Genomic DNA, 18,037 nt, shown 5'->3' with positions numbered 1-18,037 from the left:
CTCAATTTTTTCCTTCTCTGTCTTTCAATTTAGCTGTGCTTTGTTGGCGTGACAAAAAGATACATTTGTTCCGCAGACAATACATATAATAGATAAATACCACATCTACAGCCTAATTTATACGTTGCACATAATTACCTTTTATGTGTGTTTGTGTGTGTGCGTGCGTGCGTGTGCGTGTGTGTATGTGTGCGCATGTGCGTGCTTCCCATCAGGGTCCAATTCCTGGCAGCTGGTGTCCACGGGTGGAGCGGTGGTGCAGGGAGGGTACGGTCACGGCAGCGTGTACGACCAGGCCAGCGGCTACGTGTTTCTCCACGGCGGCTACAAGTCCCTGAACAGCAACAAATACGGCTTGGTTGACCATCTGTACAGATACCACGTCCACACACGCACATGGTGAGCACACACACCACGTCCACACACGCACATGGTGAGCACACACACCACGTCCACACACGCACATGGTGAGCACACACACCACGTCCACACACGCACATGGTGAGCGCATACACCACATCCACACACGCACATGGTGAGCACACACACCACGTGCACACACACCACGTGCACACACGCACATGGTGAGCACACACACCACATCCACACACGCACATGATGAGCACATACGTACTGTAGTGCACTGGTTCCCAGACAGTGGGTCACTGGTTCCCAGACAGTGGGTCACTGGTTCCCAGACAGTGGGTCACTGGTTCCCAGACAGTGGGTCACTGGTTCCCAGACAGTGGGTCACTGGTTCCCAGACAGTGGGTCACTGGTTCCCAGACAGTGGGTCACTGGTTCCCAGACAGTGGGTCACTGGTTCCCAGACAGTGGGTCACTGGTTCCCAGACAGTGGGTCACTGGTTCCCAGACAGTGGGTCACTGGTTCCCAAACAGTGGGTCACTGGTTCCCAGACAGTGGGTCACTGGTTCCCAAACAGTGGGTCACTGGTTCCCAGACAGTGGGTCACTGGTTCCCAGACAGTGGGTCACTGGTTCCCAGACAGTGGGTCACTGGTTCCCAGACAGTGGGTCACTGGTTCCCAGACAGTGGGTCACTGGTTCCCAGACAGTGGGTCACTGGTTCCCAGACAGTGGGTCACTGGTTCCCAGACAGTGGGTCACTGGTTCCCAAACAGTGGGTCACTGGTTCCCAGACAGTGGGTCACTGGTTCCCAGACAGTGGGTCACTGGTTCCCAGACAGTGGGTCACTGGTTCCCAGACAGTGGGTCACTGGTTCCCAGACAGTGGGTCACTGGTTCCCAGACAGTGGGTCACTGGTTCCCAAACAGTGGGTCACTGGTTCCCAGACAGTGGGTCACTGGTTCCCAGACAGTGGGTCACTGGTTCCCAGACAGTGGGTCAGGACCCACATGTGGGTCGCGGACACATTTCCTCAGTGTTCATTTAACTACTACTGAGAGGCTCAGGCTATATAACCAAATGGACCTGCACAGGTTCTTTTGGTTACAATGGTAGCCTAGCTCTCCGACACATGCATACATTTAGAGGATATTTTTACCGTGTGTTTCTGCACTTGCGTGATAAAAGCAAAGTGAGTGTGTGTGTGTGTGTGTGTGTGTGTGTGTGTGTGTGTGTGTGTGTGTGTGTGTGTGTGTGTGTGTGTGTGTGTGTGTGTGTGTGTGTGTGTGTGTGTGTGTGTGTGTGTGTGTGTGTGTGTGTGTGTGTGTGTGTTATGTTTAATTGCATGTGTGCACACGCTTCTCTCTGGCTGCAGTTTGTTTGAATGTGGGAAGTCTTGGCAGTAAAGCAAACTGTTTTCAACACTTCTCACAACCCATCTATTACCAGCATGTCGGCTCTCTCTCTCGCGTGCGCGAGCGAGCGACCGCATGCACACACACACACACACACACACACACACACACACACACACACACACACACACACACACACACACACACACACACACACACACACACACTGTGTTTCGTCAACTGTACTTTCCACACATCCATGCCTGTCTTCAGTTGGCCAATTGCTTTGAGAGATAGCGAGAGAGAGAGAGAGAGAGAGAGAATTTACAAAAAGTGATCTTTAAAATGTACTTGCTATTATTAGAACCCCACAGTGTCGGATACAGTCTAGTCTGAGCTGATACAGGCAACTGGTGAAGTGAAAGTGTTGCTTTTCATGCAAACGTAACAACCCATACAACAAGTCTATTTAGTTATCTGTTATCGCATCTGTTTAACCACCTTCAATCTGGTGTCACGATGTTGGGCATGTTATTATTTGTCAGACCAATTGGAGAGCTCCACCTACAAATACATCTGGTGATCTAAATTCAATGTAGTGCTTGAACTGGTTGGAAATAAATGTAAAGTACGCAGAATAACTCTTCCTACTTCCGGGCTGCTTCCCTACTTCCTTCAGAGGTGTTACAAATGGAACCAACATTTGGTTCAATTTGTACACTCTCAGAGTTACACATCCATATGGGGACATTTGGAACCTACTCAAGGACACTTATAGAGACCCACTGGTGTTGCCAGTGAGCCACCAATATGCACAATAGCAGCACCCTGACTCTGTTCGGCCAGAATGGACAAACGGTAACACCTGTGAAGGAAGTATAGGGAGGGGGCCCGATTTCCAAAATGTTGTGTGCATAGAGCCCATTGGATTGCACAAAGAGTGCAACATCTTTTGGTCCCGTCTTATATTGGGATGGTATCAGGATTGGGTTTAGGCTTACAGTAGGTTTGTTAGCAGCCGAATTCTCTGCCGTTTTAACCCCTACATTGAATTTCGATGTCACCAGATATATATTGGTAGGCACAGATCTCCAATGCCTCTGGCTAAGAGACACAAAGATTATTTTTTTTATGTTCAGCAATGGCTAAATTGCAGCTGTAGCTTGCCGTACGACAAAATTACACGCAGTAGGGCGGTGTAAGAGAGGTATAGTAATGCTTATCATCTCTTCAACGACTGCATGCATTTACATAGTGAACTTTCCTACCAGCATCGCAAACATTATATGGTAAATGGTGCATTTATATAGCGCCTTTATCCAAGGCGCTTTACATAGAGCGTCGCAGTCCCGCCCCCTACCATGGACCAGGAAATGCATTTTTCCCATAGACATTTCATAAAGTATTTATTTAAAGACGGTTACGCCACGGACAAAGCCAACTCGAGTCGTGACAACTCATGACAACACAAACAATATTTTGGACCAAACAAATAATTACAAAGAAGAAAAACAACAAAAAAAGTGTTGTAACCTGCCGTTTTTTTCTTCTTTCTAATAATTTTTTCGGCCCCAAAAATTGTGTTTGTTGTCATGATTTGTCACGACTCGAGTTGGCTTTGTCCGCGGCGTAAACGTCTTTAAATAAATACTTTCTGAAATGTCTATGAGGAAAATGAACGGAGAATAATTTCCTGGTCCATGGTAAGGGGCGGGACTGCGACGCTCTATATATGCACTGACTTACTGCATCTACTGCACTGCATGAATAAGATCTAATTCAAGTAGAAAGGTGGTTATATTCCAACTGATACTATTTGAAAATTAGAGACAGACAAGATAACATCAGCCATGTTACACCACCTTTCAAGCCACTGCCAGCCTGCCTCTGGGAACTGACGCTCAGCATTTTATCAGATCCACAGCACCATTTGTAACTTTAATGTGATATCAATGACGTTTCACTTTCACTTATGCCTGTGCTGGTGTGCAGTCCTGCGTGTGCGTGCGTGCGTGCGTGCGTGCGTGCGTGTGCACGTGTGCGTGCGTGCGTGCGTGCGTGCGTGCGTGCGTGCGTGCGTGCGAGGCTGTGAGCCCAGTGATTCTGGTGGCTGTATGCAGTAAATAATGGTATTTTACATCCATCTTAGGAGTACTAGTACGCAAGGAGCATTTTCGTTGCGGGTGTTTCCCCTCCAATTTTGCTACTTACGTAGAGGTGCGATAGATCTGCAAATTCAGCGCACTGCACAAAGTGGTTGTATTTATATACTTTAGCTACAGTATACTATTTGCTCTATGAATGTTTGTTCAGTAACAGGGGTCTCCTCATCTCTACAGCTCTTTAGTAATAGAACAAGTATTTTCTGGTCGGGATACCAATTTTATCCAATTGGGAGAGAGAACCCATATAGGATACAGGGAAAAAAGTTAACTTGGAAGTGATGGCACAAAGAAATAAGCAGACAAAATCGAGACTGTAACACTATCAAATTAAAGCTGATAAATAAAGCATAACTTGACTGTAGCTAGAGAGATAAAGAATGCCAGGAGGTTAGGTATTCAGGCCATTCTTACATGACCTGAAGTAGGCTATTTTGAATAATCAGCAATAAAGTGTATAGGCAGGCTCCTTACTGAAATAAATGTATCTCTTTTTCTCTCCCTTTCTCTCCCTCCCTCTCTCCTCAGTCCTCACCACTTTTGTCCTAATTCTTATTAATATGATTAATGAGACTTACGTTATGAAAAATGGTTTATTTGTTGTTTGTGAAAATGACAACTGCGTTGGGAAATAGCTGTGATAATTGTGTCACTTTGCACCGCCCTGCACAGGGTGGAATATCTATGTCACTGGCTCTTTGGGAAGAGTATATCTTCTACAAGAGTAACTGCTCTCACACAACTCAATTTGTCTGTCTGTGGTGCTGTCACTCTCTCTTTCAGAATGGAACGTGCTGTGGGGATCAGGTGTCTGGTATGGCATGTTGATGATATGCCATCTCAGACGTTCCACATTCTAAAGAGCTCAGGGACATTTGAACATTCCACCTCTAAACCTTCCAGAGAACTTCCCTCCTTTTCTGTCGAGTCATCCAGTCTAGCATTTATTCCCCTAAAATTAAGGACTAATATGGCTGGTGGTGGTACGTGGTGGAAAGACTAATATGGCTGGTGCTGGTACGTAGTGGAAAGACATAATATGGCTGGTGGTGGTACGTAGTGGAAAGACATAATATGGCTGGTGGTGGTAGTGGAGACAGTCATGTTGAAGAAACAGCAGGAGTGCTTCAGTGCAAAGTCAAAGTGGCTGACAGTGCGGTGGTTGGAAATGGAGACTGTGTGGGTGGCGAGCACAGTTGGTTTGCAATGTGTGACCTATGACCCACACACACACATGCAGACTGAGACCCCCTACACAGTGTGTGTGTGTGTGTGTGTGTGTGTGTGTGTGTGTGTGTGTGTGTGTGTGTGTGTGTGAGTCACTGTGTGTGTGTTTGCGTGTGCGTGCACGGACATGTATATGTGTGCGTGGCGTCCATGAATGACCAGTTGGCATGAAGGGCAGTCACAGCAGGCTAGGTCAAATACCCAGACTGTCACCATCAATAAAGTGGCACCACACACACACACACACACACACACACACACACACACACACACACACACACACACATGCATGTATGCGCGTGCACACACACACACACACACACACACACACACACACACAGTCACACATAACTGACACATTAACACTTTCCTAATATTTCACTCTCTTGAATTACTACGTTGTCTGTCTCTCCCTGCGTGTGCATATCCCGCTGTGTGTGTGTGTGTGTGTGTGTGTGTGTGTGTGTGTGTGTGTGTGTGTGTGTGTGTGTGTGTGTGTGTGTGTGTGTGTGTGTGTGTGTGTGTGTGTGTGTGTGTGTGTGTGTGTGTGTGTGTGTGTGTGTGTGTGTGTGTGTGTGTGTAGGATGATACTCAGAGACAGTGGTTCGTCGAGGTATCTCCACTCGGTTGTGTTGTTCAGTGGAACTCTGCTGGTGTTCGGAGGCAACACTCACAACGACACGTCGCTAAGCAACGGAGCCAAGTGTTACTCGGCCGACTTCTCGGCCTATGATATTGGTAAGGACACACAAACTGACAGCATAATAAACATGCACACAAGTTGCTTTTTCAAACATTTGCGGTTATGGCATTGATTGACTAAATTATATCTCCTCCTCTACTTAAATCTAACACAGTGGTTCCCAAACTGTGGTGCGTGCACCCCTTGTGGTGCGCGAGAAACTTCTAGGGGGTGCGCGACATGAAAAGGCTAATGGTGGTGCTATGGTTTTATTTTAAATATATTCACATATTATGCCAATATATGGCAAGTATATGCAGAATATAGCCTATGGTGCATATATAAGCCATATTCAGGTTCATATATGTGCATATATGTGGATAAATAGGAAATGTATTTCCCTATATAGCTTATGTAATTTATATTTCCATGTGGGGGGGGGGGGGTGCGTCAGCTAGGTCAGGAGGTAACAGGGGGTGCATGGCCAAAAAGGTTTGGGAACCGCTGAGTCTAACAGATATTATGGCCAACCTTGACTCTTACCCTAACCTCGTGAGATTGCTATAAAATCAAATGGGACACACATACACACACCAATATTCTTCCCAGTGTCATATGCCGTCCCCAATCAACTTACAATTCAAAGTAAAGACAACAATGCACTCGTATATCTATGGAAACATTTTCTTACACAGAGTGAGAGACAGAATGGTCCGCAGTCTATTGTTGCCGTTGCTCTTGTTGCATCGACACCAATCTCTTTGTGGAGGCGAAATGTGTCTTTGGAACATTTGTATTTGTATCAGGTCACCCCTGCAAATAATGTTTTCATCCAAGGCACCCCTGAATTTCATTGAATATAGAACCTTACATGTATGTCATATTACGGTACGTACATATAATGTAAATCTCCTAAGATGTATGTGTCACAAATCAAACTTGAGAGAATAATAGTTTCCATTGTGACAGATTGAAACCACTTGAACCCTGGTTGATGTTGACAGTCAGCCTATAGTGACTTTGCCGTTTAAGGGTGTCAATGTCATTCTGATTCTCGGTCAGCCGGTCGATTTCCTGGCAATGCACACCACAGCTTTCAATTGAACAAGTACCGCACCTTGCATAGCCTGTGCCCCTGTGTGAGGGGGGGGAATAGTGGTCAATAATATTGACGTTCAGGCCCGGGCGGCTGGCGTAGCCGTCTGTGCACCTGTGCTGGTAATCCAGCTTTACAGCGTGTCGCGGGTTTGAGTCCCGATCCTGACGACCTTTGCTGTGTGTCACCCCCCCCCCCCCCATATCTCTCCCCATTTCCTGTCTGATTACTGTTCATCTATCAATAAAGGCAAAACGCCAAAATAATATCTTAAAAAAAAAAGATATTGACATTCAGATGCAGACACATAATCAAACTCATATACGTATGTACTTTAATGAAAGCGGACGCGCACACACACACACACACACACACACACACACACACACACACACACACACACACAGAGCGAGTCCTTTAATGTTCGTGTAGGCTAAGAGAGAGCAATGGAGTGATAGAACATGAGAAAGCAATAAAATAACAAATAAATTAGCACGAAATGAGAAAAGGGACACTGAAAGAGAATTGTAAAAGGGAAGGGGAAAAGAGTGAGGGGAGCATAGAAGGGACACAGAGGGGGTTCCTGGGAGAGGGAAGGAGAGAGAGCGAGAGGCACATCACATATAGATGTTAATCCATTGAGACCTGGAACGCATCCATGTCACGTTAGCGTTTAACCACATTAACCATTAACCCATTTTGGGGCGGGAACCCCTTTTGGTGTTTTAAACATTGTTATAATTTAGCTATTGAAAAATAGCAGATCTACAAGCTCATAGCGCGCCACCGAGTGGCGCGCTATGAACTTGTAGGTCTGCTATTTTTGAAAAATCGTTAAAATGTGCCTCAAATCTTTCCGAAAATTGTCATGATTTAGAAAACTTTTTTTTTTAAATTTCGACGTCAGGCCTGAATGGGTTAAAGGACTTCTGTAAAGCATCCATACCCAGTAGCATCAACAGAGCAGATGGCCCATGAGCCTTGAGACTGCAGCTTGCTTCCGTAGGGAAACAGATAGACGGAGGGAGAGAGAGAGAAGAGGGAGTCCACTAGCTCTCCACCGGGGATCCGCTGCGGGAGAGGCGGGTGATAGACGGAGGGATGCAGGGAAGACGAGCAGATATAGCGCGGAGGAGGTGTGTGTGATAAGTCACGTTAAGGTGCGGAGTGTAGAAAGACAGCACATTCATCAGGATAGCTAGACTGAGAGCGAAGGACGCATAGAGAAGGACACAGTAAGATTAATTAAACTCTGACATTGTTTTCACTTTCAGAGTTAAATGAGGATTTTATTTGTAATTTATTTGTCCTTGTTGCGGTACTATTTTCAGCCACTGGATGTTGTATAGGTCAAAGTGGAAATGGTGAATGAAACTGCACTTGTTCTGGCGAGCTCGACCACCATAGACATAAATATGTAGATGCCACATTGGCCACAAGGGTCATACGTCAATGTCGCCGCCATATTCGCAGTGGGAACTTGCCAAAACTCTTTTTATAAACTTGTACATATTATATATACTCCCTGAGACTAAAACCTTTTCCCCCTGTTCTATAATCATTATAAATATTATTACTATCTACAGTATGTGAGATAAGGTGTTTTGGTATGAAACCCCATATTTTTGAGTGGTGCAAACCACTCCAACAACCAGCTTTGTCTGTATCTATGTTTGTGTACCTGTGTACGTGTCCGTGCACAGGTGAGCATGGTTACCATGGTCACTGACATTACGTCAGACCACAGCTGATCAGGCTATATAAGATGTGAAAATGACTCTCACTTCACTCCAGCTTTGTCTGTATGTATGTGTACGTGTCCGTGCACAGGTGAGCATGGTTACCATGGTCACTGACATTACGTCAGACCACAGCTGATCAGGCTATATAAGACCTTGACAATATTGACAATATTGAGCACCACTGATACAGAAACATCTTTCAGAAAACGGTCCTAAATGGGTTCATTGTGAACAGACGTCCTGGTTCATGCATTAGGAGGCACATACAGTATGGTAGCTGCATTAACCCATTTTGGGCGGGAACCCATTTTGGTGTTAGCATTATGTTATGCTGTAGCTATTGAAAAATAGCAGATCTACAAGCTCATAGCGCGCCACCGAGTGGCGCGCTACGAGCTTGTAGGTCTGCTATTTTTGAAAAATGACTGACGACTGACTGAGAAACATAGCTTTTTCAGAAAACTGTCAGGATGTAGAAGACATTTTTAGAAATCTGATCTCAGGTCAAAATGGGTTAACGTATCACTTCAATGAACCACCTGCAGTGGCCAGTAGGTATATTCATGTGTTACTGTATATACAATGCATGGGCTCACCTACCGTATATAACATACACTGTATAAGCCCTGGCATATACAACACCCAGTGGTCAAAAATAGTCGTGCAACAAGGAAAATAAAATAAATAAATACATGCATACAGGATGTTCATTCATATTCTGTGGCATATTGTGCTGACAAAAACATTGTTTTGCTAGCATTATCTTGCCAAAAAACAGGGCAAATCTTAGTAATAACCTTTCAAATTCCATTACTCAGTGTAGTTAGTTTTTTGCAGACGCATGGAGGGATAGTGACACCATTGGGAAATGCAATATTTGTGCACCACTTAAAAAAATAATATGGATTTTAGGTCATATGGCCCAGTCTTATTTTGACTTCATCGAAACCTTTTATCTCCATATTTAAACTTTTTATGTTTTTCTGTAAATTGGGCTACATCATACTATACTATACAGTGTCACACAGAAGTACCAAGTGGATCTGGAATAACTTGTCGATGTTGTGAGCTTGTAGATCTGCTATTTTTGTTATTTTGGAGGAGGAAAAAAACTATTCTAGTGAAAGTACCGGTAGTTAAGTCTGTCTGTGAGTTTGAATATTCAACCAATGCAAACTATTAACAAGAGCTTGTGACTAGTAGATTAACACATTCTGGACGGGAACCCCTTTTGGTGTTTTAACTAAGCATTATGTTATACTTTAGCTATTGAAAAATAGCAGATCTACAAGCTCATCGTGCGCCACCGAGTGGCGCGCTACGAGCTTGTAGGTCTGCTATTTTAGAAAAATCGTGAAAATGCGGCACAAATCTTTGAATATATATTATTTCGACGGCCTAAATGGGATAAAATACATTGGATCCATTGGAACACGGGTTCCTTTTCCATTTCCTGAAAAGTTTTTGACATACAAGGTTTCCAGCTGACAGCGAGACACTACATGCTTTTTACTAAAGCGAGAAATGCCAGCCAGCATGCAGCTGTGATACATCACAGCAGAGGGGAGACAGACGGGCTGAGAGGAGCCAAGTGATTGAAAGAGAGGAACAGAGAGAGAGAGAGATGGAAGGATATTAGTGAAGTATAAGAGCATAATAGAAATAAAGACGAAATGAAAATGGGGGGGTGAGAGTAAGAGAGAGAGAGAGAGAGAGAGAGAGAGGCACAGATGGTAAAATGGCTTTATCTAAAAACAATAATGCCCTGATAGGATAAAGGCAAACAATGAGCTTGTGAGTAAAAGGCAAAATCAAAGGTAATAAATGATAAAGTGTTTGTTTATAGAGGCTTTTGCATCCTAAAATGGCTGGAGATACTGTGGTACTAAATGCGGCACTGTGTGTGTGTGTGTGTGTGTGTGTGTGTGTGTGTGTGTGTGTGTGTGTGTGTGTGTGTGTGTGTGTGTGTGTGTGTGTGTGTGTGTGTGTGTGTGTGTGTGTGTGTGTGTGTGTGTGTGTGTGTGTGTGTGTGTGTGTGTGTGTGTGTGTGTGTGTGTGTGTGTGTGTGTGTGTGTGGCGGGCGGGCGGGCGGGCGGGCGGGCGGGCGGGCGTGCGCGCGCGCGCGCGCGCGCGCGCGTGCGTGCGTGTGCGCTCGCTTTTTGTGAGCCCCATAAACAGCAAATGTGTGTATTTACATGCCCCTTAACGCAGCACAACCCAAGCTCTCTCTCAACAAATATCATCATTTATTCATAAACGCTCGTATCCACCGATCTGCCTGGCTTTATGACCCACAAGACACCTCTTTCCTTCTCTCGCTCACTTCAGTGACGGGAGGGAGAGACGGACGGATGAATGTATGGAGGGGTGATGGAAGGGAAAGAGAAGAGAAACGGTGTTGTATATATAGGGAAACAGACATGCAGGTGGAAACGGTGTTTCATTTGCATTGACGTTTCAATTTGGAACTTCTCTCAGCCCCGATGCTGCGTCAAGTTTAGCCATGGATATGAGGTTTTCCTTTGACGTTCGAAGCCTCTGCATCATTCTTAATTGGCATTGTTTGCAGTTTGACTGAGGTTGAGGAGCAGATGTCTGCATGCCCCGGCTGATATCTCTCCGAGGACGTCAACCCACCACCTCAAAAACTCAACTCAGACTAAACTTGGCTTCTTCCCTGGGAAGTCTTGCCCTCTGAAGCATATTTCCATTTCCATACAACAACCTTGTGACTCCCGAGTCTGCTTTCCTTCCAGACCCACACTGCAGTGCTGTCTCGCTCCTGTAGGTTTGCACTATGCAATAACCTCACTAGAGATTCTGCCAATCCAATCGCTGCAGTATGAAACCCCACTGGTAGAGACTCCACCTCATTCAGCTCATTCAGCTCAGTGTACCAGCTCAGCCTTAGCCAGAATATCGAACCATCCTTGCCAACCCTATGCCCTTTATGGCACTTGCTTGCTATCTTTTGGCCTACATTTCCTTCTTGTTGACTATTTAGACCAGTGGTTCCCAAACTGTGGTGCGTGCACCCCTTGTGGTGAGCGGGCACCTTCTAGGGGGTGCACGACATGAAAAGGCTAATGGTGGTGCTATGGTTTTATTTATATATTAACATATTATGCCAATATATGTATATTATATGTTTGAAGCACACAGAGTTTTCAACTTTGGAACTGTTGTGTTTAGGGGCACAATTACAACAGTTAATGGAACTATATATATTATTTTTGAATCGGGCCTAAATGGGTTAAATTATTGAATGATTAAAAATATATTATTTGATTAGTTGAAAAAGCAACCAATAGAATAATTGCCAAGAAAGTAATCAACACTTGCACCCCTAGTTGTGTTATAGCTCCTCTTGGTTTTTATGTGGAAACTTTTTCTCTCCGTGGAGAAATCAGATGAAGCTGCTGCTCACTGATTACTATGTGCAACGCATGCTATTTAAATAGTCTGCACAGTGCACACAACACAAACATAATGAAATTATTTTTCTTTTTTTGCACCAAACATATTTTCATCAAGGCAATGACACAGTTGCTTTTGAATTCTCTATACTTTTAATTCTCCAAATCCCTGCCTTGTAGCACATTAATTAAGGTTGTCCCGATCAGATCACGTGATTGGAAATCGTGGGCTGATCACGTCATTTTCAAATGATCGGAATCGGATCGGGAGCAAAAAAAAGCCATGACTCGATATTGTCTGATTTAGGACAACTTGATTCCCTAACTAATAGATTTGTTTCGAGGTTTCGTATAGCAACAAGTGTCATCATTGACAGTTAAATGGCTACATAAACAAACATTTTGAGAATTGAGAATTGCTCCACTAATCACACAAGATTGCTAGTTGTAAATTCCATCAGTGATGGCCATTGCTGTTTGATTACACTATCATGATGTTGATGTCACTTGGTACAGACATTGGAGGGGTGGAAGAGAGCGAAGTGAAATCCAAAGCAGGAATCTGGATATTGTGTAGTAGCCCAACATTTCACTATTTAACTCACTTTAAGGACACTTTATATACAAGATTTGCAAGGTTGTTTTAGAAGGTTGCAGAGTCTAGTTGTAACTTGTAACAGTATAAGTGTCTGTGGGAGTCTATATTGTTTATCTAAACCTGGTAAATCAGTTGCTGATGCTACTGAACCTGGAATTTAAAAAAAATTGCGCCCGTATGAAGTGAGGGGTGCTCTTAACATCATACATCATCATACATCACAGTCAGTGCTCAGCCAATTAACTCATCACAAAAGTAATTCTGGCCAATCTCGTCTTCACTTTTCTGCCCTCACTTTTATCTTCAATATGTACTTTGCTCAGCCAATCAAATCATCCCTATGGGGTGATCAGCCAATCACAAGCCAATGTTTGTGTTTACACAAACCAAGACAGCTGGGCATAGGAGGGGCTATCACCCCTCAAAAAAATAATTGCACCTGGAAGTCGCTATAGGTCCTTCAGCAAAACAATGAAGCCCTTTACCTGGATGGACACCGTCCTATGATGAAGTATAAAATTGGGCACATTCAACGCACTACTGTAAATAAAATAAAGTATTCTTTTAAGTCAAAGTGTAATAATGTAATAATGTACCCAATTCATTAATTCAATTCATTCCTTAGTATTTAACTGCAAAGTGAACATTTCTTGTGTTTTCCTGCTCTCTGACCCTCTTCAGTCTTCGTGCTATCCTGCCTCATCTCTTCTCTCGTCTTTCCCCTCTCCTCCTCACCCCCCCCAGGCCTCCCCTTCTCCCGTCACTCCGGGAGATAATTAATTAGTTCCACCTGTGGAAGTCACATAACGCCATCCAGTCTGCCTCTCTGCATTCATTGTTCTACTCCTCCCTGCCTCGCCGCCATGCAGCGGCTGGGTCTTTGAGCGCTAATTTGTTTTTGTTTTGCCGCGCCAACCTTGGAGGGGAAATCACTGTGTTTATTAGCTTCCCCTGCTGGCGTGCATTAGATTCAGGTCGACACAGAAGGCACTTTTCATTTGGGTTTAATTCTACGAAACCACCATGCCCCTCTCTCCCTCTCTCTTGCTCTCTCTCCACTCTCCCCTTCCCCCGTGCCCCCCTCATCCATGCCCTTATACTTCTAATTAGATTTTGGTGTGGGGGTGGGGTGGAGGGGTGAACTCTAATTAAAAATGTTGCCTTCTCCAACCCCCGCCGTGTGTGGGTGCGCACCACCCACATACACTTACTGTATGTGCAGCAAATGACACACATACCTGTACGTGTGTGGGTGCGCACCACCCACATACACGTATGTGCAGCAAATGACACACATACCTGAACGTGTGTGCTATGCACACAGCATACCACCCACACACACACCACTGAAAGGCTCAGTGCTGGTTGGGGGAGACGGATGGATGTCCTGTTGTATTGGGGCAGAAGACAGTGGCTGCTGCTGAATGCGACCCCCACCCCCCCAACACCCCATGCCCGCCACCCCTGTTTCTTCATTAAGTGTTCCATTAGTGCAGATCAGATCAGACTGTCAGTCAGCCATTCCTGGCTGGCTGCTCTGATCTGGACTCCCGATTTCTCGTCCCAACATGCATTATTAACATGACTTTTCTCATATCCTGAAAGGAAATTAAAAATCTGTATGTTTATGGGTCGCGTGCGTGTGCGTGTGCGTGTGCATGTAAGAGTGGAGTTGAGGGTGCCCGTGCCTTCGAGGACCGAAGCAGCTCCAGTAGTAATGGTTCCTGTTTGAGAATCCAGGCTATAGCCTCGGGCAGCTACAAGGCCTTGATTTTCAATGGACCTTTGAACACAGCCTGAAGGTGTAGACTAGAGCAGGGGTGGGCAATCTTATCCAGCACATGATCACATAGTGGTTTTCCAACTCTGACGCGATCACCCAGGCAGTGAAAACCTCTGTTGCTTTTGTATCTTATTTTATGCTGCTATTTGTCAGCCTTCTGATTGGTCCCTGACTGACTATAACCAGCAGGCTCTTTCTTCCTTCCGCCCTGGTTCCTCCTTGTTTATGTTGAATTTGCTAAAACATCATTTTTGGAAAAAAAACATGATATGCCCAGTCACCATGCTGCACCTGTGATGTTCCTTTTTACTGACACCAAATTTAAAATAAGGATTGAATGCAGAGAATATCAATACGAAGCAACTGAAAAACAGTTAGTGGATGGAGAGAAAGGATTTTTGTCCAACCACGAAACGGCAACCAATGGGTGCGAAGAGGGACACAACCACGGCTTAAGTCAACTTAATATTAAAGCCTACCAAACAAAATGAATAATAAATGAATAATTTGCTGAATTTACAGAGCACTCTCAAGGGCTTTGTTTTATGGTTGCACTTACTGTACAGCTGTGACAACATTTCAGTTAGTGACATTCTTGTATTGAAAATAACAATACATTAATATCAAAATGGTAAAGCAAATAATAATGAAAAACAGTAAAGAAGCAGCGAGAATATAGAGCATCAGAGCTACAAAATGAGGTATCACTTGCTTAGAATAACCCAATAGTGTTTGAACTTCAGCTTATTGAAATAGGCTTTTATAATTGAAGGTCTGAGAAATCAGGCTTTTCATACTTTCTCAATTCAAAAATCCTTGAAAAAGTAATTAATGTTTGAATCAATATACTGTATTTAGTTAATACAAATGAATAATGGTGGACTTGCTCCAACAACCTCAATTTAATTTTAATAATTTAATATATTAAAACATAATACTTCACAATTGAGCTCTGATTTGGGGTGGAGCGGGGTTGGTCAATTTTAGCTTTTTTAATTTGGTTGAATACATCCCCAACAATTCTATCACGTTCCTTCATCAGTCTGAAACATGAACAGCTGGAATCCCTATTATTTTACAACAAGAATTGTAATTAAATATTACAAAAGCTCTTTTGTTCTCATTAATCTCTAGCCAGGCCCCTCTCCCAGAATTCATTGCATTTGAATAACTCAAGGTGAGCAATACAGTAACTCCCCTTTGTTTGCGCTGGAGGCAGGCAATTGCAGTGGTGGAAGTACTGTACTTAAGTACAATTTTGTGGTACTTTCACTTTCCTGGAGTATTTACAAATTTCAATACTTCAATACCTCACATCTCAGAGCCACATGTTGTACTTTTACTCCACTACAATTATTTGAACACTTTAGTGACTTTGTAGATTTGAATTATTATTACAAAACATACGTTAACCTCTACAAGCTACAAGCTCACACTGCATCGTGACGCGACGCGTATTTTCAAAATATGTTATTCCTTTGATACTGTACAATACATATGATACCTTGTGGAACTGGACACACCGTTTTTTGGAATTCTCTTCTGTGTAAATATCTTGTGAGAGCACCAAAATAATTAATCAAATAGTTATCAATAGTTACTCGGTCAAAATAATTGTTTTTCCAATATCGCCCAGCCCTGAATCAAACAAGGATACACAACAGCTAAGCTTGTTATAACTTGGTCTGTTCCCTGACATCACTGTCACCATCCTGCCAAAGTATACACCTCAGGTCTGCACCCCAATTGACTGCATCAGCGTCACTCTGATTGTCACGATAATATGATTGACCTTTGACCCAGCCCCATACACCCAGCGAGCGATGAAACCCTCGCTCCCCTCCCCTCGAAGCGATTGGAACGACCCCACCCCATCATCCTGTCATATTCTGTGCTCAGTGGCTTTTTAAAACAAGCGTTCCCAATTAGCAGGCCGCTTAACGAGGTCGTTAGCAACCTGGCCGCCAGTGCATCAGCACGATTCCCTGGCTCTCTCCGTTTACACTGGAGAGAACTCATCTGGGTAAATGGCACATTTACACACACACACACACACACACACACACACACACACACACACACACACACACACACACACACGCATGCATGTGCACACATTAATTTCCATATTAATATAATGGGGCCACGTGGGAGTCATTAAAACATCATAGTTGTAAAACCCAAATGGTAAAATATACAGTGTTGATAGCCCCACTGATAGCTAGACAAAGAGAGAGAGATGGGAAAGAGAACAAGAGAAGTGGGGGAGAGAGAGAGAGAGAGAGAGAGAGAGAGAGAGAGAGAGAGAGAGAGAGAGATTGTGGTACTTAATACAGTATTTTATGAAGTTGTCTACCAGGCTGTCAATAGAGAGAGAGAGAGATTATGGTACTTAATACAGTATTTTATGAAGTTGTCTACCAGGCTGTCAATAGAGAGAGAGAGAGAGAGAGATTATGGTACTTAATACAGTCTTTTATGAAGTTGTCTACTAGGCTGTCAATCCTATCTTCTGGGTGTGAAAAGGTTAGAATCATGATGTTCTCTCTTTTTCTTTAAATGTTTTTTTTTTTTTTTGTGGCTTTCGCCTTTATTTTATTTTATTTTTTATGGAGGGACAGACAGTGGGCTGACAGGAAATGGGGAGAGAGATGGGGGAAGACATGCAGTAAAGGCCGTCGGGATCGGGAGTCGAGCCCGCGGCACACTGCCAGACTGGGTTACCAGCCAAGGTGCCTGGACCACTGAGCCATGGCTCAGGCCATGATGTTCTCTCTATCTCTATATCTCACACCTCCTACAGATAAGAGATGTATAGATGTGTGTATCCAGATCAGTAGTTGGAAATGTGAGAAGAAGCTGTCAGATAGGAGCTACAGTAGGAGCTGATAATGAATATCAAGAGGAGCTACAGTAGGAGCTGATAATGAATATCAAGAGGAGCTACAGTAGGAGCTGATAATGAATATCAAAATGCGGTAATATACTTTGATGAGATTGTAGACAATTTGTGTTTTTAGTTTTGAACCTGTATTGCACTCGATGTCCCTTTATTTTCAAATCAATGTGCAACTATTAAGAGTTCTTTCCACCATATGATGCAAACCTTTTGAAATAACAAACAACAAACATGCCTCATCCTTTGTTTTCACCAACAGTATAAAGCTCTGAAAATGTAGGGACATGGAGACCGAGTTGTACATGTATTGAGTGAAATATGGTCAAAACTATGTCCATTTGGTATTTGTTAATATTAAACTGGGATATTAATTTTCGCTTCATGATAAGTCTATGTCTATGTCTAAGTCTATGGTTATGAAAGAGCATTTAGAACATTTTAGTCACTTCACCAAATCATGCATTTCCAGCATCTGTATGTACACATTTAGCCTCCTGTCATTATATATTTGAAAATGTAAGACATTCTCAATAATAGGCTATTAAAAGTCTACCCTCACTTAGTATCTGATTGTGTGTATGAAATGATTTCGTAACCGCGTATTGCAGTGCCTATAGCGATGCAAATCAAGATTAAAGACAGCCAACTGTGAGCACCCACACCGTCGCGTTCCCCGAGTGTTTTACGGTGTCTCCCCCGCCACCTCCCCC

At 43.7% G+C, this 18,037-nt stretch overlaps 1 protein-coding gene across 1 annotated transcript in view; it reads left to right on the top strand.

Annotated features, from left to right (window-relative positions):
* Nucleotides 1–18,037, top strand: part of atrnl1a (attractin-like 1a) — a gene marked incomplete at its 3' end in the record, with an annotated part of 286,121 nt that overhangs the window by 86,478 nt on the left and 181,606 nt on the right. Inside the window, exons 9-10 of the mRNA XM_079511913.1 lie at nt 216–399; nt 5,695–5,849. Coding sequence (XP_079368039.1) covers nt 216–399; nt 5,695–5,849 — 339 coding nt within the window. The remainder of the gene's footprint in view (nt 1–215; nt 400–5,694; nt 5,850–18,037) is intronic.

The sequence above is a fragment of the Electrona antarctica genome (genome assembly GCF_951216825.1).
Source record: "Electrona antarctica genome assembly, chromosome: 10".
Taxonomy (NCBI): domain Eukaryota; kingdom Metazoa; phylum Chordata; class Actinopteri; order Myctophiformes; family Myctophidae; genus Electrona; species Electrona antarctica.
This window is presented reverse-complemented; position numbering and strand designations above follow the sequence as displayed.